The sequence below is a fragment of the Antechinus flavipes genome, chromosome 1 (assembly GCF_016432865.1).
Source record: "Antechinus flavipes isolate AdamAnt ecotype Samford, QLD, Australia chromosome 1, AdamAnt_v2, whole genome shotgun sequence".
NCBI classification, from domain to species: domain Eukaryota; kingdom Metazoa; phylum Chordata; class Mammalia; order Dasyuromorphia; family Dasyuridae; genus Antechinus; species Antechinus flavipes.
Genome location: NC_067398.1, coordinates 447,517,077 through 447,541,025, shown reverse-complemented (window position 1 = coordinate 447,541,025; position 23,949 = coordinate 447,517,077). Strand labels below are relative to the sequence as shown.

Here is a 23,949-nt window from a genome sequence, read left to right as displayed (position 1 = left end):
CAATACAGTCTCTTCTATTATTATACATGTTTTCTTGAAATGGAAGTTTATTGTTATGTATTTTGAATCCTTTTGATATTCTGCTAGGCACATGACTTTTTTTTTTATTTCCTTTTCTGTCTTTCTTTTTCTATTAAAAAGGAAAAAAAAAAGGAAAAAAGTAAAAAAAAAAAACAAAAAACACAAGACTTTGTAACCCATAAAGCTTTATACAAATGTAAGCCATCACTTTATCTGTTTCTGCCATGTTTTTTTCTATTTACATTTGCATTTAGGTAATAGCTGATGTTTTGAGAATTTGCTTTGTACAAAATAAAGAACTACTATGGAAGAGTTAGGAGATCTTTCACATTTTCTCATTCTACTCTTTTGCTTTATGGTTCCATTTCATACTAAAAACAGATCATTCTCTCAGCCCCCATAAGGTTGGTTCTCTTAAATCTTCCCAAAACAATAAGATTATAAGTTTTTATATTTCCTTGTCTCTTCTGAGTAGTTCATAAATTCTTATAGTTGTACACACTAAAAAACTGGAGTTAATTTTTTGACATCCATCACAGCCCACAGCACAGTCAATGTTTTGCATTGCATCTGGGTAATGTATATATGTCTGTATACACACATATATACATGTAATATAATTTTTTATATATGTTTATATATATATATTTGTGTATATACATATGTATTTATCCAACTAAGATGTTTGGGTTTGAAAGACTTTCTTTGAATGCAAATAGAGGGATTTGAAGGATGACACAAGTTGCATATTAGATACTAGATGTTAAGTTTTTGCTAATAACTCCTTGAGGAAGACTCAGAGAGGTTAAGAGTCTATCATCATACAGCTAGTTAGAACCAAGTTTATTTGACTCCTAGTCATTTATCACACTACCTGCTACTACATCTAGAGTATTTAAATACGATAGTGACTTTCAGCAAACATATCCATTTATAACTGAGCATTTAATTTATTCTCCTGTGCAATTTAGGTTTTTCCTCTGTAAGATTTAGGCCTGGAGTAATCTATGTAGATGTACAAAGCTGTTACAATTTATGTCATTGCCACAGTACATGAATGGCATCTTGATAAACAAAATAACTTCATAGTGTTGGCAAATGTAAAGGATCTACTCTGAATTGATTTTGAGTATAATTTTCAGTACAAGTTCATTTCTAAGTGAGCAATAATCATGGAGAATTATAACTTTTTGTGTAGGCTGTCATAATTATTGTCACATATATTGTGAAACATGTAAATAATAGCACATATATTGCCCTTAATATAGTGAATATTTCATGCTAATAATTCATAGTTTCCCAAATTGCACTAATGTCTCCAATCAATGCCTCATTGTAGTGTAGAGCAAAGCTTCTTAAACTACGGATTGTGAACACATGTGGTGTTGTGTAACTAAAGGTGGGGTTTGCAAAATTATGATTTATTATCAGTAAATGTTTGATTTGTATATCTATTTTATATACCTATGTCATGTAAAAATTTCTTGGGCAAAAAGGGGTCAGGAATGGAAAAAATTGAGAGCCCTGATATAGAAGTATCATGGTTCTCAAAAGTTAACTGAATCTCTGGGCATGTCCCATTGATCAATAAGAATTAATTTTGTACTTACTACATGACAGGCATCGTTCTAGGTGCTGGGAATATATACATAAAAGTAAAAATAACCCATTTTAGCTTCTTATGAGAAATATTTCTTTAATAGTTGAAAATATTTGGGATTTTACCTCTATCAAGGTAGATAAAGATCTTCCACATCTTAATATATGATATTCATTTTTAGCTGTGGTCAAAAACATCTTCAGTTTTTGGATCATCTTCTGATGAATATCATCTGAATTTAGTTAGACTGGATGTTGGGCCCATATTTGAAGAAATTTTAGGAGAATGCAATCTAAATGAGATTTTTTTTTTATTACCAAGGAAAATCAGGGACAGAATTCTGTTAAATGATGCATTCAAGGACACATGAAGGCTAAAATTATAATTAGAAGAAACAGGAATCTTGGACAACATCACTTTTAGCCCACGAGCAGAGCTCCACCTTAAAAGTTAAAAAAAAAAAAAAAAAAAAAAAGAGGAAATACTAAAAGAAAGGGAAAGAAAATGAGCAAGAAACAGAAAAGAACTTTGACCATAGAAAGCTACTATGATGACTGAAGCAGACTAAAACACAAATTCAGAAAAGGACAGAATATACACAGAAGAAATCTCAGAGTGAGATAAATTGGTTTCAAGCCGAAAGAGGCTTCTTGGAAATGCTCATAAAAGGCAAATAAGAGAGGTAAAAGAAAAAATGAGAAAAGATATGAGAAGTATGCATGAGAGAGTCAAGAGCTGAAAAAGTAAGGAAAAAATTGTCCGAAGAAAATAACTCCTTAAACCAGTGGTCCTCAAACTTTTGTTCTCAATATCTTTATCCTATTAAAAATGATTGAGGATCTGTCCAAAGAGTTTTTGTTTATGTGGGTTATAGTTACAGATATTGATCACATTAAAAATAAAAACCAATTATGAATTTGTAGACTCTGTGAAAGGATTTCAGAGATTCTGAGGATGCTCTGAACTAGACTTTGAGAACCACTGCCTTAAACAATAGAATAAATCAAATAGAAAAAGAGATACAAAAGCTAACTGAAGAAAATCACACATTAAAAAGTAGAATAGGTCAAATGTAACCTAATGACTATGTGAGACAGTAAGAATAATTCAAACAAACTAAGAAAAAAATTTTTAAAAATTGAAGAATAGGTGAAATACTTCATTGACAAAACAGTTGACCTAGAAAATAGGTCCAGAGGAGACAATTTAAAAATTATTGGCCTACCTTAAGACCATGGCCAAAAAAAGACCCTGAATAGCATTCTATAAGAAGTCATTAAAGAAAATTGCCCCAATATTATAGAGAGGGGCAAATAGTCATTGAAAAAATCCATCTAATGAATGTTATGGAATATTATTGTTCTATAAGAAATGATCAGCAGGATGATTTTAGAGAGGCCTGGAGAGACTTACATGAACTGATGCTAAGTGAAATGAGCAGAACCAGGAGATCATTGCACACAGCAACAAGAAGATTATATATGATGATCAATTCTGATGGACATGGCTGTCTTCAACAATGAGATGATTGAGGCTAGCTCCAATGATCTTGTGATGAAAAGAACCATTTACACTGAGAGAGAGAGAGGACTGTGGGAACTGAGTGTGGATCACAACATAGTATTTTCACTCTTTTTGTTTTTGCTTGCATTTTGTTTTCGTTATCATTTTTCCCTTTTGATCTGATTTTTCTTGTGCAGCAAGATAACTGTATAAATATGCATACAATTGGATTTAACAGATTTTAACATGTTTAACATATATTAGATTATTTGTCATTTAGGGGAGGGGGGTGGGGGGAAGGAAGAGAAAATTTGGAACAGAAGATGTTGCAAAGGTCAATGTTGAAAAATTATCTGTGGATATGGTTTGAAAATAAAAAGCTTTAATAAAATAAAATACAACAAAACCATTAAGAAAGTAATACTTGAACAGAATTTAAAAGAACAACAAAAAAAGAAAGAATCCATCTATTACCTCTAGAAAGAGAATCCACAAGAAAAACCCTAAAGTACATTGTTATGAAACTCCAAAACTATAATCTCAAGGAAAAAATACTGCAAGCTGCCAGATAAAAACAATTCAAGTATCAAGGAGCAACCCTCAGTATCATCCAGAATCTGATAGCTTCTATAATAAAGGATTGGAGGGCATACCATATTCTGGAGGACCTGGGGTCACAAACAAGATTTAACTAGCCATTGAGATTCAGCATCATCTTTCAGGGGAGAAGATGGAGCTTCAATGAAGTAAGAGACTTTTAATCATTTCTATTGAAAAAAAAAAAAAAAACAGAACAGGGGCAGCTAGGTAGAGTACCAGACCTGAAGTCAGGAAGACCTGACTTCAAATCTGATCTCAAACACTTAACATTTCCTAGTTGTATGACCCTGGGCAAGTCACTTAACCCCAATTGCCTCAGCAAAAAAAAAAAAAGAAAAAACCCAGAACCAAACAGAAAATTTAATCTACCAATACAGGACTCAAGAAGGACATCCATAGAAAGGATGGAAAAATATATATTTAAAGGTTAAACTGATTACATCCCTAAATGGGAAAATAATATCTGTAACTCTTAAAAACTGTATCTGACACTGGGGCAGACAAAGGGGGTGCAGAAGTCATGGTTGTGAATGGACTTTGATGTAATGACTCAAAGAAAAAGACATTAAAGGGTGGGAAAAGGTCTGTACTGGAAAAAGAGAAAAGGAAAAGTATAATGGGGCAATTAATTAACGCCAAGAGACTCAAAGGGCCTGTTACAATGGAGGGAAAAAAGGGAAGGGGATGAGTGTTGTCTGAAGCGTGACCTCATCAGTTTTGCCTCTAAGAGGGAATAACTTAATTATTCAGTTGGGTATAGAGATTTATTTAATCCTATAAAGAAGTAGGAGGAGAAAGAGGAAAAGAAAAGGAAGGGATAGGATAGAAGGGAGGGCAGAAACACTAGGAAAAAAGGTAAGAGATAGGGGGAAGGACTGATAGAAGACAAGATAATGGATGGAGTGAGTTAAAAACACTACTAAGAGAAGGGAGAGGGGTGATAGGAGATAAGGCAGTAGATATGGTGGGTAAAAAACACAACTGCTGACAGGTGGAAAGAGAGAACAAAGTATATACAGTGGAGAAAATAGGATGGAGGAAAATATAGAGCTGATAATGATAACTAGTAATATGAATGGGATGAACTCTCCCATAAAATGGAAGAGTGAATTAGAAAACATAATCCTACGATATGTTATTTACAAGAAACACATTTGACAAAGACACATAAAAAGTAAAGGTAAAAGGCTGGAACAGAATATATTATGCTTCAGCTGAAGTAAAAAAAAAAAGCAGGGGTAGCAATTCTGATCTCAGATAAAACAGAAGTAAAAATAGATCTTATTAAAAGAGATATAGAAGGAGAATACATCTTGATAAAGGGTGCAATAAATAATGAAGTAGTAATGATACCAAACTCTACTAAGTGGTAGAGCAGGCAAATTCCTAGAGAAGATTTTAAGCCACTTACAGAAAGAAATAGACAGCAAAACTATTCTAGTGGGGGATCTCAATCTTCCCCTCTCAGAATCTGACAAATCTAACCACAAAATAAACAAGAAACAAACTAGGGAGGTTAACAGGATCCTAGAAAACTTTGATATGATAGACCTCTGGAGAAAATTGAATAGGGACAGAAACCGTTTTTTCAACAGTACATGATACCTATACAAAAATTGACCATGTATTAGGGCATAAAAACCTCACAATTAAATGCAACAAGGCAGAAATAGTAAATGTCTCTTTTTCAGACCACAATGCTATAAAAATTATTTTCAATAAAGGGACAGGGAAAGATAGATTAAAAACCAATTGGAAATTAAATAATCTAATTCTACAGAATAAGTAGATCAAACAACAAGCACAGAAACAATCCATGATTCCATCCAAGAAAATGACAATAATAAGACAACATACCAAAACCTATGGAATGCAACCAAATCAGTTTTTAGGGGAAATTTTATATCTCTAAATAGCTACATAAATAAAATAGAGAAAGAGCAGGTCAATTAATTAGACATGCACCTAGAAAAAGAACAAATTAACTCCCTCCCAATTAAATATCAAATTAGAAATTTTGAAACTCAAAGGAGAGATTAATAAAATAGAGACTAAGAAAATTATTAAACTAATAAACAAAACTAAGAGCTGGTTTTATGGAAAAAAAAAACTAACAAAACAAATATTTGGCTAATTTGATCAGAAAAAGGAAAGAAAAAAGCCAAATCACCAGCATCAAAAATGAAAGAGGTGAACTCACTACCAATCTAAAAAAAAAATAAAGCAATAATTAGGAGCTACTTTGTCCAATTCTATGGCAGCAAGTCTGACAATCTAACTGAAATTGATGGATATTTGCAAAAATATAAATTCCCCAGGTTAACAGAAGAGGAAATAAAATACTTAAAAATAGTCCCATTTTAGAAAAAGAAATTGAACAAGTCATTAATGAACTCCCTAAGAAAAAATCTCCAGGGCCAGATGGATTCACAAGGGAATTCAACCAAACATCTAAAGAATAAGTTATTCTAATACTATGTAAACTATTTGCAAAAATAGGTAAAGCAGGAGTACTGCCAAATACCTTTTATGACACAACTATGACATTGATGCCTAAACTAGGAAAGGCCAAAACAAATTAAGAAAATTACAGACCCATCTCCCTAATAAATATTGATGCAAAAATTTTAAATAAAACATTAGCAAATAGATTATAGCAACTTATCAGCAGGATAAAACACTATGGCCAATTAGCATTTATACCAAGAATGCAGGGTTGGTTCAATATCAGGAAAACTTATTACCATAATCAATCATATCAATAACAAAACCAAAAGAAATCACATGATATTCTCAATAGATGCAGAAAAAGCTTTTGACAAAACGCAGTACCCATTCCTATTAAAACACTAGAGAGCATAAGGATAAAAAGGAGCTTTACTTAAAATAATAAGCAATATTTATCTAAAACCTTAGCAAGCATTATTTATAATGGAGAAAAGCTGGATGCATTCCCAATAAGATCAAGGGTGAAACAAAGATGCCCACTATCACCACTATTGTTCAGCATTATATTAAAAATGTTGGCTTTAGCAACAAGAAAAGAATAAGAAATTAAAGGAATTGCAATAGGCAATGAGGAAATAAAACTATCACTCTTTGCAGATGATAGGATGATATACTTAGAGAATCCTAGAAAATCATCCAAAAACCTACTGGAAAAAATTCACAGCTTTAGCAAAGTTGCAGGATATAATATAAACCCACACAAATCATCAGCATTTCTATAAATTACTGACAAAGCTCATCAGCAAGAGTTAGAAAGAGAAATCCCATTTAAAATTACTGTAGATAAAATAAAACTACTGTAGACAAAATAAAATTCTGTCAAGACAAACTCAAGAACTATATGAACACAATTACAAAATACTTCTCATAAAGATAAAATCAGACCTAAAAAACAGGAAAAATATCAATTGTTCATGGCTAGGCTGAGCTAATATAATAAAAATGACAATTCTACCTAAATTGGTTTACCTGTTTAGTGCCATATCAATCAAACTGCCAAAACATTATTTTATAGAACTAGAAAAAAATAATAAAATTCATCTGGAAGAACAAAAGGTCAAGAATATCAAGGAAATTCATGGAAAAAAATACAAAGGATGGTGACTTAGCAGTACCAAACCTAAAACTATATTAAAAAAACAGCAGTAATTAAAATCTTTTGATAATGGCTAAGAAATAGAGTTGTAGATCAGTGAAACAGATCAGATATACATGACGCAATAATCAAGTTTATAAGAATCTAGCATTTGATAAATTTCCAAACTCCAGCTTCTAGAATAAGAACACTATTTGACAAAAATTTCTGGGAAAGCTGGAAAATAATATGTCAGAAAACTGTCATAGAACTATATCTGATACCCCATACTGAAAAAGGTCAAAATGGATACATGATTTGAGCATAAAGGATAATCAAATGAGGAGAACAAGGGATAATTTACCTATCAGATCTTTGGAGAAGGGAGGAATTTATGACTAAAGAACTAGAGAGCATTATGAAAGGCAAAATGAACAACTTTGATTACATTACATTAAAATTTTTTTGCACAATACTCTTTGATCCAGCAGTATTTTTACTTGGGCTTATATTCCAAAGAGATCTTAGAGGAGGAAGAGAGACCCATGTTTGTGGCAGCTCTTTTTGTAATGGCAAGAAACTGGAAACTGAGTAGATATCTATCCGTTGGAGAATGGCTGAGTTACTTATGGTACATGAATGTTACGGAATATTATTGTTTTATAAGAAATGATCAGCAAAATGATTTTAGAGAGACATGAATTGATACTAAGTGAAGTGAGTAGAACCAGGATTTCATTGTACACAACAACAGCAAGATTATATGATGATCAATTCTGAGATATATATATATATATATACATACATACATATACATATATGTATATATTTTACCATGTTTAACATATATTGGATTACTTGCCATCTAGGAGAAGGGGTAGGGGAAGGGAGAGATATTGGAACACAAGGTTTTGCAAGAGTCAATGGTGAAAAATTATTCTTGCATGTTTTGAAAATAAAAAGCTTCAATAAAAAAAAAAAGATTTTACACAAACAAAACCAACAGAAACAAGATTAAAAGGGAAGTACTGGGGCAGCTAGGTGGCACAGTAGATAAGAGAACAGCCCTGAAGTCAGGAAGACCTGAGTTCAAATCTTGTCTCAGATATTTAACACTTCCTAGCTGTGTGACCCTGGACAAGTCATTTTCCCTCAATTGCCTCAGCCAAAAAAAAAGAAAAAGAAAAAGAAAAAGAAAATACAAAGCTGGGGAAAACTCTTTATAGCTAGTATTTCTAATAAAGATTTGATTTCTAAAATATATAAAGAACTGTGTCAAATTTACAAGAATACAAGTCATTCCCCAATTGATAAATGGTTAAAAGATATGAATACACAATTTTCAGATGACAAAATTAAAGCCATTTATAGTTATATAAAAATGCTATAAATCACTATTTATTAGAGAAATATAAATTAAAAAAACATCCTCACACTTTTCAGTTTGGCTAAGATGACAGGAAAAGATAATGATAAATGTTGGAGGGGATGTGGGAAAACTGGGACACAAATGCGTTGTTGGTGGAGTTGTATAATAAATCCAACCATTCTGGAGAGCAATCTAAAACTATGGCCAAAGGGCTATCAAACTGTGATGATTTGACTTAACCCAGCAGTATCATTACTGGATCTGTCTCTCAAGGAAATCATAAAGCAAGGAAAAGGACCCACATGTTCAAAAGTGCTTGTGGCAACTCTTTGAGTGATAGCAAAAATTGGAAAAGGAGTGGATAATCATCAATTGGGGAATGGCTGAACAAGCTGTAGTACATGAAAATTTTTCTATAAAAAATGATGAATAAGGCGATTATAGAAAGGCTTGGAAAGTCTGACACGAGCTGATGCAAAGTAAAACAAGCAATTATTGCATACATACTATTGTATAGTGTATACATATTATTGTATACAACAACAGCAAGAATGTATGATCATCAACTATGAAAGGCTTGGTTCTTCTCAGTGGCTCAGTGATTTGAAGCAGACTTTGAACAGAAAATGTCATCTGCAACCAGAAAAGAATCTGAGGGGACTGAATGTATCAACACATGCTACGTTCACTTCTTTTTTCTGTTTTTTTTTTTCATCTCTTCCATGGTTTTTCTCTTTTGTTCAGATTTTTCTCTCTCAACATGATTCATAAAGCAATGTGTATTAAAAATAAATATACTACAATAAAAAAGAGAATAAAAGACCCATCACTACCATTATTTGCTAACAAAAGAAGGCTGAGAAAACCTTGACAAATCTGGAAACATGAAAGAAGTTTAATCGTGATTACTGAATATTTTTAATAAACTGTGCTTACTAATAGTCCAAAACAAAAATCAGCCTCAATGAAATATGTTTATTAAGGTGACTTTGCTGTAGAGATGATATATTATGTGTCTTTGTACATTGAAGCACAGGAATTGAGGAAAAGTGGGCTTAAGTCATTCCTCTAACTGCTTATATAACCATGGGTAAATCACTTTATCTTTCAGCTTCATTCCTCATCGGCAAAATAAGGATAACTATTTCAATGAACTATGATAATCAAATCAGGTAATATATATGAAGTACTTTATAAATCTTAGAATGCTATTATTTAACTGTCCTTTATTTCTACTGAAGAGTCAGTGAGGCACAGTAGATGCGGGTTGACATCAAAGCTCAGTCACAGAATCATAGAATATTGGAAGGAACCTCAATAGCAATTTAGTTAAAGCCATGCATCAAATAATTCCTCACTATAATTTATGCAGTCATCTAGACTCTGCTTGAAGACTTCTAAGAAGGAAAGAACCTACCATCTCTTTAAGTGAATCACTTTCCTTTTCGATAGCTCTTTTTTTTCTTGACATTGAGCTGATATCTGCCTCTTTGCAACATCTATCTTTTGCTTCTGGTTCTGCCTTTTGGGAACAAAAAGAAGTCTAATTCCTCCTTCATTTAATACTTTTTCACATACTGGAATACAGCTGCCATGTGCCCCTAAAGACTTTTCCAGGCTAAACAGGACAAGTACCTTCAACTCATCCTCATCCATCATGAAGCCAAAATCCTCCATCATTCTAGCTACCTTCTACTGGATATTCTCCAGCTTATTAGTATTCTTCAGCTTTAGAACTGGACATAATACTAAAATGAAGTCTGACAAGGATAGAGTATCAACTTCCAGCTCCTGGAAACTATGCTCTTCTTTTTTTTTATATTATATCTTTTTATTGATAGTAATTTTTTACAACATTATCTTTTCTTTGTTGAAGATGTCCACTTCCATCAGAATACATCCTCATACAGTATTGTTGTTGAAATGTATAATGATCTCCTACTTCTGCTCATTTCACTCAGCATCAGTTCATGTAAGTCTTTCCAAGCCTCTCTGTATTTATCCTGCTGGTCATTTCTTACAGAACAATAATATTCCATAACATTCATATACCACAATTTACCCAACCATTCTCCAATTGATGGACATCCATTCATTTTCCAGAAACTATGCCCTTTTTACATGATCCAAGATCACATTTGTTTTTTGAATGCTATATCATGTTGATTCATATAGAACTTCTAGTCCATTAAAAACTCCAGATCTTTTCAGAACTGCTCACTATGTCTTCCTTATCTTATACTTGTGAAGTTGATTGTATACTAGTTAAGAGTGTATACTTTTATCCTGACTGAATTTCATTTTATTAGATTCAGACCAATGTTCTAAACCAATCAAGAATCTTTTGGATCTTGACTTTGTTATCTAGTATTCTAGTTAACCCTACAAACTGTGTCATCGTAAATTTAATAAACATGCCATTTGCTTTTATTCAAGTCACTAATAAAATATAAAATAATTCAAATACAGAGGAAGATGTGAGTTCAAGATCTGCCTCTGAGATACATTGTAGTTGTCAGACTGTGCAAATTGCTTTACTAGACAATTAAGACCATAAATTGTTAATAACATGTCATATTTTATTGCTAGAGGGAATTTCTTCATTGAGGAATCCCTCATACCAATGAAATTACAACTCTCATCACAGCTCTATCCCTACTAATATACAACAATCTCAGGAGGTAGGTGCTATTATTATCCCTATTTTACAAGTGAGGAAAATGAGGCAGAAATTAAGGGACTTACTCAGCATCATACCTTTTGGGTAATAAACTGATCCTTTCTCTGGCTCCCCAGTCATCTATAACTTCTCTCTTTTCATCAGATATACTCATATGTCTGAAACAAGATGTGAACACAATTCTTCCTTATTCCAGGCTCAACATTCTTTCTCCTGAGGTAAAAGAATGAAGAGGTAAAGGGATACACTTCATTTATCTGCAATCATTGAGATATTCCAAATAAGGGAATTTTGTGGACAACTGAAACTTATCTAAATGTTGACATTTTAAAAACTGTTTTGGTTAGAAATCTTTCAAAAAGTTTTACACATTCCTCTGCCTTAGTAAAATAGCATACACTAAACATAATATTTTTTAATGACTCAGGATTTTATCATTAACAGCAATTATTGCATTGTATTATAATTCAAAGACTATTGGAACTTACCTTGATCTCTCACTAAGAACTTACCTTGTTCTTTCACGTCCCTCACTAATCATAGAATTATTCTACAATTGAATTGTGTCTACTAAATAATAGATTGAAGGAGCTGCAGAGATATGTAAGCTTTTTTGCCCTGAATGTGCCCCAGACTTCAAAGTTATCAGTGTGTTCATTATGAGGCACAAAGATGAATACCTATTCAAGAGCTACTGAAGTTCTATTTGCCTTAAGGTACAAGGCTGTTCTATTTTTTTTTTTTTTGGTGGATCCTTGTAGCTAACTACTTCCCCACTGTCACTTCTTATTGCTGTCAGTTTCTGCTTATTACCAATTTTAATTTCTATCATCACTGCTGTTGCTTCTCTTCTATTTTCATTTTGCTTTTTTGTTATCTTCCTTTTGTATGGCTCTTCTACAGTTTAAAAACTTTGATGTGATTAAGGCTTGGTTTTTGTAGACATTGCTTCAATATTTCAATGTATTTGTGATTTCATCAATGTGAGTACTCCCTCTAATATTCTTTTTTATCCATCTATGCCTTAATAGTTCTGTGAAATTTTCATGTCATACCATAAATCCTGCAAAGAGGATTCTTTTAGTATGTTGGAAGCTTTCTGTGATCTTTTGACATTACATGGGTACCAGTGCAGCAATTAGGATGTCTAGCTGGTGTCCTTTTTCTCAGTGCATAACTGTCTCATCTCCTTTTCTGATTATAAATTCCTCAAATATCTCCTATGCTACTTTGTGTATGCAGGGCATCTTCAATTAAATATTTTAACCTATATATATCTATCATATAACTTCCTGTTGCTGAGACCTGGTGCAATTTTGATTCCTTAGAGATTTTGGTACTTTCTGATTTAATGTATTATGATATAACATCAATTTGTTATCTGGTGTATTATAACAGCATTTGAAAAAAAGAACATTAGAATTAAAAAGATGAGATTTTTGTATCAGGGAGCTGCTCTGGTTAGAGAAGAGTGCTATTTCTTATACAATCCACTTTTTAATTTGTTCTTCAGGCCTAAGCTCAATTCTTTCAGCTATAGTGCCTGTCTAAGATTTATTTACTGATGGCCCACTTACCGCAATGGAATACCAATCTAACTGCTTGTCTAGGTGATAGACATTTTTCCTCTAAGTGTTTTTTACTGTATGAATTGTTAGGTCTGTATGTTTTGAATGGTAATGTATTCTGCTGAGAAGATATTATACTCTGGGGATTGAAGCAATCAGCACAATAGTATTCATATAAGGATATCTGGAAGACATCATCATCTATGAGAAATTATTTATTTGGAATGTATAATGGACATCTTTCATATAAAAGGCAAATGTATTTTTGTAAACATAATCTCAGAATTGTAAGTGAGAATCTGGGTTCCTTTGTAAACTTATAGAAGTCCGGAGAATACAAGTGCCTAATGGTTATTTGTAAGTGAGAAAGAAAAAACTTGCCTTAATGGAGCAAAATAGAGCATTTAATGTTCTCCTATAAATAATATCTTGTATTATATGTTCCTTTTCTCTATCAGGTTAAGTGCTCTTTTCATAATTACAATATGATCTTTCATTCTCTGTATTTTTCAGCTATTTGGGTAGTTGTGAGGAAATGTTGTAAAATCATACATAAGTTTTGGAAAATTTAGCCTTTTCCTTCTCATATTTTCCATCAAAGATAGCTTTTGATGTACATACACATAACTTTCATAAAAGACCTTAAAGTAATAAGAAAGTAAGCATATGGATTAGTGGTTATTGATTTTTTTTTTGATTTCCACCTTTTGGGTAATAAACTGATCTTTTCCCTGGAGCCCCAGTCATCTATAGCTTCTCTCTTTTCAGATATCTTAAAAATCAATGCTTTAAAAATTGTTTGGATTCCAAAATAAATATTTCCCATTTTTACTTCTTAAACCCCATGTCTTTTTGGGGTTTATAAACAAAATCTATATTCTCATCTTGTGTTGTCTTTGGCTGCCAAGTTTTTCCATTTAGTAATAAAATAAAATATTCACATGCTAGAGCAGTTTGGGGACTCTTTTGGCCTCTTTGTTATGACAACTGTTTTTATCAGTTAAACTTTTGTAGGAAATAGCTAATATCTCTGTTAATATCTCTTTTCCTTTATTAATTTCCCATTTTTCAGGATCAATAACTTATTTGATTAGATCAGGTTAGAGCTTATGTTATCTTCTCATGCTTATCCTTTTTTCTGTTAAGATGTTGATTTTTGCTCTATATTTAGTATGACTACACAGAAACAGCTGACTTAAAAATGATTTCCACATTAATAATCATTTGTTCCCTAACTTTTATAACTTTTTTTGGTGTGTGATAGATTACTGAGTGTATTATTCAGCCTGACATTTTTTTCCAACTTAAGAATATCTTTAATGAAGAGTTTATATACATACATACATATATACACACATACACATAAAGGATCCATCTTTATTTATATTTATATACATATGTATATGAATATAAATATAAATAAAGATGGATCCTTTATAAAAAGAGGGCATATTGTTTTTATAAACAGCAGAGTGGAAGAGAAAACATGGAGTTGAGTGTCTTCCCAGACGTCAGCATTTCTTGCATTACTGGCTGGTTCTGTCTTTCCTGATCATTACTACACTTTGTTACCCAGGGGTGGATGTCTTCTTCCTGCTCCAGATGCCTGCCCACCCAGTTTGCTGATGACTTATGAGGACACAGAAGTTACAGAGATAGAATAATGTGCTAGACTTTCTCCTATAATTGTCAGGAATTTTAAGTCATCTTGATATCCTTCTGTTCCAAGTAATGAAGAGGTTTCTTAACTTTAAGGGATAAAAAAATAGAGTATTTCTTCCTAGAGTAAGATAAAAGTATCCACTATGTAGAATGAGATCAATAGCATACATTAGTGGAATAAATGGATTCTATTACACAAATCTGTTTTTATTAGTATGGAATAGATGAATAGATTTCCACAGATCAGAATAAAAAGCATAGGGTTCATTTTCTTGCTTTTGGCTCCTCAGTTTATCTACCTTGACATGGCATCACTACTTCAGGCCTACTTGATTTCCCCTTGCCTCTACTTCCTTAGATCACTGAATTAAACAGTTCCACTTAAGCCTATCAGTTGTCTATAATGGACATCTTTCATATAAGAGGCAAATGCATTTTGTAAACATAATCTCAGAATTGTATTTAAGAGAACCTGGGTTCTACTGTAACCTTATAGAAGTCTCAAGAATACAAGAGCCTAATGGTTATTTGTAAGTGATAAAGAAAACACGACCTTGTCTTCATGAATAGACCCAGTGATCAATAGTGCAAAAGTAAACAGGAAATTTTTTTCTTTATTATCTAAGGGTGATCACAGCCTAACATTTTAAGCCCTTCACAATCTAGCTCCAGCACACCCTTGCAATCCTCCCCTTCATTCACTCTAATTCCGGCAAATTGACTCGATGGCCATTCCTTGAAACTGGAATTCCTTCTCCTACCACTCTATCATAGATTGCCCCACATACCTGTGATATATTGTAATCTATACCCCTCCCCCCAAATTCTTAGCTTTTTTCAGGGCTCAACTTAGGTGACATTTCTTATAGCAAGTTTTTACTGATCTAGTAGTTATTATTGCTGTTACTTCTTAAATTATTTTTAAACTGCCTTGTAGTACTTAGGGTATGCCCCTTTCACACATGGGCCTGAAAAATAGCTACCTGGGTCCAAGACATTCTATGAATCCAAAAGAACTCAAATCTATACCTCCCAAGGGTCTACCAATGTGTTTACTTTTTTCTTTAGTCAAAAAGAGGACATACTTAGACCACAGTGAAGTAATTTTATGAAAAAGCACAGTAAGAAAAGTCAAGTCAAGTCAAGAAGTATTTATTGAGCACCTACACTGTTCTAAACGCTTGGGATACAAAGAAAGGCAAAAACAACAACAACAACAACAACAACAACAACAATGCCTGCTTTCAAGGAACTTAGTCTAATGGAGGAGACAACATGAAAAAAACTATGTACAAGTAAAATTTACACAGGATAAATTGGAGATAATCTCAATACATTTGTTCCATCAACCTAGGATAAACATTTGCATAAATGTACATCAGTAAGGAAAATGCATGTGCATAGAGATTATACATGAGAGGGCAACAGATAACGCATGACCACTGATATCCCTTCAAACATCTGGCCTCCCAGTTTACCAATCTCTGTCAATTCCCCATGACCTATACTTTCATTCCACTTGTCACACATAGGACAATCCTGTCCCTTTTCCCTGAGCAGAACACAAAAGATCTCTGAAAAGTTCCCTCTGTGGGGGGGAAGGGATTCTATGCCTCTATTTGACATTCAAACCTGGGCTGCCCAAAGTTGCCCCTTCACTCATAATTGCACCTGTTATAGAGCAGCAGAGCTTCTCTAACAGGTCCCATCCCAGACTGCTCCTCATTTTGGGCCTAATCTGCCAGGAACCTGTAAATGTCCTCCTTCCCTCCCCCTGCCCCAAACAAACATAATTTCAGCACTGTGGGGAACAATCCCTTTTGCCTAGCTCTAGTTTCAGTTCTGCACTTGGTCCATGGCAGGAGAATGAACCTCTGACCTTGTCCTCATTTATTCCCAGGCAGTTATTAATCAACTCTATCAAGAACAGACCCAGTGATCAACAGTGCAAAAGTAAACAGGAAAAATTTTGCTTTGATTATCCTCTTTTCTTCCCTGTTGCTGATTCTTCCTTTATTCGGAGAGTCACACATAGTTCTTAAGTTACTCCCTGGCTTTAAAAAGAACCAGCTGTTTGCCATCCTTTCCCCTTGTATAGACCTCATGTCAAAATTGACCTTTTCTATGTTTCATTCTTCACATTCAGTTGCCTTGTGTTTTAAGTAGTTTTGTAAGATAGTTTGAAAAGTTTACAGGTATTATTATAGTTGCCAATGATAATATATTATCTCTCCCTTTTCAAATAGTACATCTGCACTGTAGGAAACACAATGACAACTCTCTTGGTGAATATTCCAGATATCCTGGCAGGTCCAGGGGAACTATTTTTAAGTAGACACATCTTTTGATTGGCTTCAGCCAGATCAAAAGAAGGGTTCTGCACAAGGAAATTCCTTTTGTTTCTACTCTGGTCATTATCAATATTCTGATTGCCTGAAAGAAAATAATACAAATACACTGCTGACCTGGTAAAAATATTTGTTTAGACAATTTGCTCTTCCAAACTGAACACAACATTGATGATATTTTATATTTCACTGACATTATACTTGACTGAATATGAGAGCACGTATAGGAGATACCAAAGTCTTTTGAAGAAATCTATTCAATTTCATTATTAATATTAACAATCCTTTGAATTTCATTATATCATCCCACTTTAAAGATGAGGAAAATGACTTGGATTAACATGACAAGTCAATGGAAGTAACAAAAATAGCATCTTCTTGATTTAATTTAGTTTTCCATCTAATATTCCCTATAAACATTTGTTAAATAATTCCACTGTAGCTTTTGGACTTGTTAGAAAAGGCAAGCAAAGACTTAATCATCTCCCTTATATACCAGGTAAATACTCACTGATTTGAAGGAAGGTGAAGCAATCCAGAGTTGTATCAAATTAATCATTCAGAACCTCCTTGTAGCAAACCCAGTTAGGTCTCTGCAGACCATATTCTTTTGGCACGGATAGCTCAGATTTTTATGTTAATGTTAATTAAAGAGAGCTGTCTGAAAGAGAACTATGGATGTCTTTAACCCATTTTTAAAAAGCAGGTCAAATTTTACATCTGATGAATAGCTTAAGATCGGGTACAAAATTATCAAGCATGTTTAACATGACATTCAATGAAAAGTATTTACAATGTAAAATTCTGGGATAAATCCATTCGGCCCCAGAATATTTCCCACTGTCTATTATTTCCAGGTTTGAGAAAATACATATATAAAGGGAAGAGAGAGCTGGATATAATGGCAGAAATATAGGGCAGAAGTTACTAGGTCTACCCTACCTCCTTCCAGTTTAATTAAAGATTTCCTTGCAGCTTAGCAAAGCTACAGTGTAATCTGCATGGTCTGGAACTTACCTGTCAAGAACATGACAGGAGGTGAAGGCAAATGGGAAACTTCCAGTTGAGTGGAGAGTATAGTTGAGCAATAAGTCCTGACAGACCTGACAATCCCTTTGGTGTGCCAGTTGGGCACAGTTGCGCACCTAACAGAAGAACTGAAAATATGTTGATTAGCCCCAGGAATGTTGGCTGGGCAGTTTCACAAAAGAATGTTAACCTTTCTTTTGTGGAATAAATAGTATCAGCAGCAGATGGCAGCAGCAAATGGTCAGAAGATCAATAAGTATTACACTGTCAAGGTGAAATAATGCAACAGTGAACCATAGCTATAGTAGGAAGTGTGGGAAGTATCCCAGCTAAAATATACTCTTAGGAACATGAATTATCCAGGAATTGCTCCCTTTCTCACTAACAGAACTGGAATATACAGCCTCTTTGTGACTGAGGCATTTCTATATTATATTATATACTTGTTATTGTCTTAAAATCTTTGCTATCTCATTTATGGTCCCTGGTCTGCTAGCAGATCATACACTGGAAGAGGACTTGACATAACTAGGACTACATAAAATACTCTGGTTTGAGTTAGTAAGGGGTCCTAGAGTGGTATGGGACCTGTGTTATTCTGCTTTCCAGCCTTTGTCTTTTAAAATTAGGAAATGGTTTGCTGAATTATTTTTGATATCTCTATGGGGGAAAGGGAAAGGGAGAGGGAGGAATTTTTTTTTTTTAAAGAAACACAAAAGATAAAGACAGCAAAAACAGGTTAGGGGCAGAGCTGGCTACACACGTCACTGATACATTTAAAAAATTGATTCATTTTGCTTATCTCCAACATAGCCTTTTTGGGTGCATGGGCAGAGATGGGGTGAAGGTACACCAAAGGAATAAGTGGGAGAGGGCATCCTTTTTCCCTTGCAGAACCTTCCCCATCTGCTCCAGCAACTTCAGTCATTAGTGCTTACTTCTGCCCATAAGGTGCAGAATGACTTCTCTAAAATCAAACTTCTAAAACCAGGGCCAAGACTACATGACTCCCAGCAATTCCTGATTAGAGTTGCCCTCTATTTCTTATCCCCCTTTGTGGAACCAGCCCATGTCCCTGAGAAGGAGTCGGAGAGAGGAGGAATATGGTGTGTGTACATTGAGGGTGGGGAACAGGGGATGAAGGGTGGATGGGTTTCCCTACTCCTGTATCAGGATCATGGAGAGGCAAAGGAGAACCAAGTGAAGACTCACAGAACAGTCCTTAATGAAAGAGGGGTGAGGTAGAAGATGGGTAAATGCTGGCTCATAGGGGGAGGCTGGTAGAGGGAATGTTTGCCCTCACCTTAGCCTTTCCAGTGCAGATTGACAGACTCTCCTACACAACATAGGGGAAAGAGGTAGGGTACAGGGGCCCTTGGGCCAATGCAATGCATAGAAACCCAAGGAAAATACAGGGCAAAGGAGTGCTCAGTTACTGCTTCCTTCCCAAAGACCAAGGCTTTAGGCAGCAGTATTGGCAGCGGCCCTCATAAACCAAGACATCACAACCTGGAGAACGCTGGCCCTGATGCCAACTGTCAGGCCAACCAGGGCACAGGTGGTATGCCTCTAAGTCGCAGATGAGCTCTATCACTTCATCTACAGTGGTGAGTCGTAATGGATGGGCAGAATAGAGCTCATGTGTGGGTGGCACTGGGACATCCCGTACCACCACACGGAAGTACAAGCCTGGTTGGATATGGATGACTGCAGCAGCCACAGTGGACAAGATGGATCGCTGGATAAGGCAGAGGTCCGGTCCCCTTGTTGGCAGCACTTCCCAGTGGGCAGGCAGGGGCAGCTCATTCAGCTCCATTAGAAACTCCTGTAACACACTGTCCAGGGTTCCAAAGAGTCCTGCTGCCGTTGGGGAGGCCTTGCCCAAACTATAGATTTCCATGATCACAGGGGTGCTTGCAACTTCCTCTTCTTCCAAGCCTTCCTCTTCTTTCACAGACTGCTGTGGCTGGACCCCATTGGCTTCTTTGCTGGGCAAATCTGGAAGGAAGCTAACAGGGGGTGATAAGGTACCTTCAGCAGCCGGGGATTCAAAGTTCTTTACCTCCTGCTTCAACTGAGGAGATGCACTGAATGCCTCAAGTGCTGGTGACTCATACTCCTTTGGGTGATTGTGGTCAGGGGTAGGGGGGGGAGAGCTCTCTGGCTTGGGATTGGGCCCCAACACCGGGATGCTCTCACCCCCTTGCAGGATGACCAGGTTTGCTTCCTCTTGCGGCTGCACAGAGTCAGTACCCTGCTCCTCCTTTAGTACAGGTAGCTGCTTCTTCTTAAGCCTCCTGCTGTGAGCCTCAGTTAGCAGCCTGTGGCTTTGGCGGCCCCGAGATCTCGCCCAACCTGGACGAAAGGGCCGGTTACCAAAAGTCCCCTTCCTAAGGCGGGGAAGCAGGCGCAGAGGCCGCTCCGTGGACGAATTGTCGTCTTCTGCAGCTGGCAGCAGTCGCTTAACAGCAAAAGTTAAACACTGTCTCCAGCGACACTTTTGTCGCTTCTGGTTGCTGCCACCAAATTTGGGCTTGTCGAGGCAAAAGTCACACTCCCCGCAATCCAACAGCCGCAGACAAGCTGCACATACCCCACATTTGCGGTTCCGGCGCGGGCGTCGGCAATGGCCGTGGGCAATGACCACTGAGCTAACCACCTGCTCTGGGGGAGGGAGCGCGGCGCATCTCCGGCGCCGGCCGGGGCCCTTCCTCGAACCCGAGCCTTTGGGTTTCTTCTTTAAGCGCGTCTGAAGACAGCGCCTAGCTAGGCACCGCCAGCGGCGGACGAGGCCAGGTTTCCCCTCACGCGCACAAATCCAGCAGACCCCGCAGTCCTCCTGAGCCTGGCAACCCGAACAGAGGCCGCAGCCCGAACCCCGAGCCCCCACCTCCGGAACCCGTGTCGTCGTCGAGGCACCTGGGGTGACAGCCGTGGTGGCAGGGGTAGAAACCGCGGGCATATCACTGGCGGAGGAAAGGGTCGTGGCCAGGGCGGGGACAGTGGCGGCTGCCTCCGTGATGTCAGAGCTAACATCGGTCCCCCGGCCGGACGAACCTTTCCCGGGGTCCTCCGGCTCTCTAGGGGGGCTGCTTCTCTGGGTTTCACAGCCCTGGGTCTGAAGCCACCGCTGTCGCCAGCGGCGCCGAGGATGGCCATTGCGGTCACTCTGGGGAAGCTCCGCTATATCACTCCGGGGGGCGCTGGCGGGGTCACTCCGCTGGGCGCCGGCGGGCTCACTCCGGGGGACATCAGCCGGGTCACTCCGCGGAGTATCGGCGGGATCACCGTGGGGTACGCCGCCAGGGTCAGTGTAAGGAGCACCAGTGGGGTCAGTACGAGAAGCCTCCGCGGGGTCTCTGGGCTCAGGGGCCTCGACGCCATCTGCTGTGATCAGCCCCGCCAGCGGCATTTGCGAATCTGGCTGCTCCAGAGGAGAAAGCGCTGTTTCCTTTCTGGGCCTTCCCGGTCCTCGTCGCGGCCTCTTTGTCTCGTTCTGAGGCGGTGCTGCCCGCGCTGGCGAGGGTTGCAGAATCCCGAGCTTGAAATGAAAGCCGCTGAGGTCCCAGCCCGGGCCCAGGTAACGGGCCAGCTCCACCTTGCTGCGAATGCGTTCGCCAGAAGGACTCAGATAATAGGTATCGGAGAGGCCGCAGGTGGCTCCCTTTTTTCGGAAGTTCTCCCGCCTCTTCCAACCCGGGCCTAAAGCAGGGCAATCGAACCAGTCCTCGGCCTTGGAGAAACGGCGCCTGGAGAGCGGGGAGCGCTTAGTCGCTTTAGGATCGTCTCGGCTGCTGGGCTTGGGGGCCATGCTGATCCGGGAGCAGTCTGGGCGGAATCCGCCCCACGGATCCTTCGAGGCTGGTGCCTCGGGCACAGGCCTGTTGGAGACCCCGTGCGTGCTGACCCCGGAACCGGAACCGGAAACGCAGCCCTGCCCCAGCACTGCCCTGCCTCAACTTGATCCCAGATCTGTGGGGGTAGGGGGAGGGAGAGGGAAAGGGAAGGGGATGGGAGGGGATGAGAGAGGGAGTGGAAAAGGACGGAGGGGGTAAGGGGAGGGAGTAGGAGAGGGAGTTACTGGGGTGGGAGGGGTGGGAGAGAGTAGAGAGGGAGGGAGGGGGTGAGAGAGAGACTTTTAAAGAACCCAGGGCTGGGAAAGATGGAAAGTGCACGCTCCCAAGTTTCACAGCCCCCCCTCCCTACTTGACAGGAATTATCTTACTGATATTTGTTTGAAAAAATACATTAAAAATAACCATGTAAACTGTAAACCATCATGTAACTGTGAGCTAGCATGTGAAGGCATTTAAAAGCCTCGCTTCTAATAACTTCCTATGAAATGAAAATATTTTCTCCCTGATAAACCAAAAGCCTAGGGAGTACCCTGTCACATACAGGGTTCTAGAAATAAGGTAACTCAGGTTTAGTCCTGAGGGAACCTGACCCATAAAAGAAGGAAATCAAGTTTTTTTCCCTTGCACTTTCTGGCTTGTTATACTTATCCTGGGGTTCCGGGAAAAGCTCTTAAACAATGCTTAGATATGGCTTTTGTCAAGATTCTCAGCATCATTTTTAGAAAATATACTCCATGTATAAAATTATATCAAGCATATGATAATTATTTTCTCTATAACAAAAAAAAAGTTTAAAACACAAAAGACTCAAAAATGTCTATTAACAAATATTTAAACCCGAAACAATAATTCATTGTTCCTATTAAGCTCTTTTGGGGAAAATACTTTCTTTTCAGATTCCTGAGACAATATTTAATTTTCCCCTCTGACCTGTGCCTAAGTCTGAGCTTTCTGGAAAGCCAGAGCTTATGGCTTGGTCTTAGTTTTTTTTTTTTTTTTTTTCCCCCCCAGCTCAAGTTTCCTCCTGGTGGCTTATTTTCTCCTTTGAAAAGCAGTATAGTAATGGGATGCTTCACCTCCTGAGCATCTAATATTGACTTAGGAACCTTCATCCTCTTCAATGCATAATATAGCTGCAAGGCTAGAAACACTCATCTCAGAATCTCGGTTCAGTCACCTAAGCTTAGAAAAGGAATACACAGCAGAGGAGGCAAGTCAGTCCCTCAAGAGATTTGCTTATTAGAGCCCTCTTTGGTGATTTTCCAGGTATACAGGTTTGGGGTTTTTTTTGTTTTTGTTTTTGTTTTTGGTTGTTGTTGTTGTTGAGTCATTTTTAGTTGTGTTCTACTTTTTGTGATTTTGTGATTTGAGGTTTTCTTGGCAAAAACACTGGAATGGTTTGATGTTTCCTTCTTCAGTTCATTTTATAGAGGAAACTGAAGCAAACAGGGTAAAATGACTTGCACAGGGTCATACAGCTATTAGTTATCTGAAGTCATATTTGAATACAAACTTGATTGATCTGATTCTAAGCCAGCATCCTATCTACTTTTGTCATCTAGTTAATCTATACACAACTAAAAGCAGCATTTGAAAACCTTCATACTTGGTGAGAAAAGTCAACTATTTTTTTTTTTAATACCTAAGCAAAACTACATTCTAGAGATTTGTTGTGACAAATGTAAACTTATTTATTTTGTGGCTTAATAACTGCACCTCCATGGCAAATAGAGAGCCCTGTGGTTGTTGATGTAAAAAAAGAAATTTGGATTAAAAATAACAAAACAAAAAAAAATCTTTGTGCTAAGACTATGGATTTTTTCTCTAGCACTGAGTCCCATGTGCAGTGGCTATTGAGATACTTTGTGGGCAGCTAGGTGGCACGGAGGATAGAATGCTAGGCCTCATTTCAGGAAAACTTACTTTTCTGGTTCAAATTTTACCTTAGACAGTAGCCATGTGATCCTGGTCAAGTCACAACTTCATTTGCCTCAATTTCCTTATCTGTAAAATAAACTGGAGAAGGAAATGGCAGACCATTCCAGTATCTTTGCCAAGAAAACCCTAAATGAATTATTAAGAGTCAGATGTGGCTGAACAACATTAATATTTGAGATTTTTTGTAGGAG

The 23,949-nt window shown here is 37.1% G+C and overlaps 1 protein-coding gene across 1 annotated transcript; it reads right to left on the bottom strand.

Annotated features, from left to right (window-relative positions):
• Positions 1-15,722: 15,722 nt before the first annotated feature.
• Positions 15,723-21,936, bottom strand: LOC127543759 (methyl-CpG-binding domain protein 1-like). Its single transcript, XM_051970029.1, has one exon. It carries the CDS (start codon positions 21,772-21,774, stop codon positions 19,396-19,398), a length of 2,379 nt encoding a protein of 792 aa, XP_051825989.1. The 5' UTR covers positions 21,775-21,936; the 3' UTR covers positions 15,723-19,395.
• Between the last annotated feature and the right edge of the window lie 2,013 nt (positions 21,937-23,949).

Bases quoted from the DNA above. Each gene is read 5' to 3' on its own strand.
- LOC127543759 (XM_051970029.1), bottom strand. From the start codon at position 21,774: ATGGCCCCCAAGCCCAGCAGCCGAGACGATCCTAAAGCGACTAAGCGC.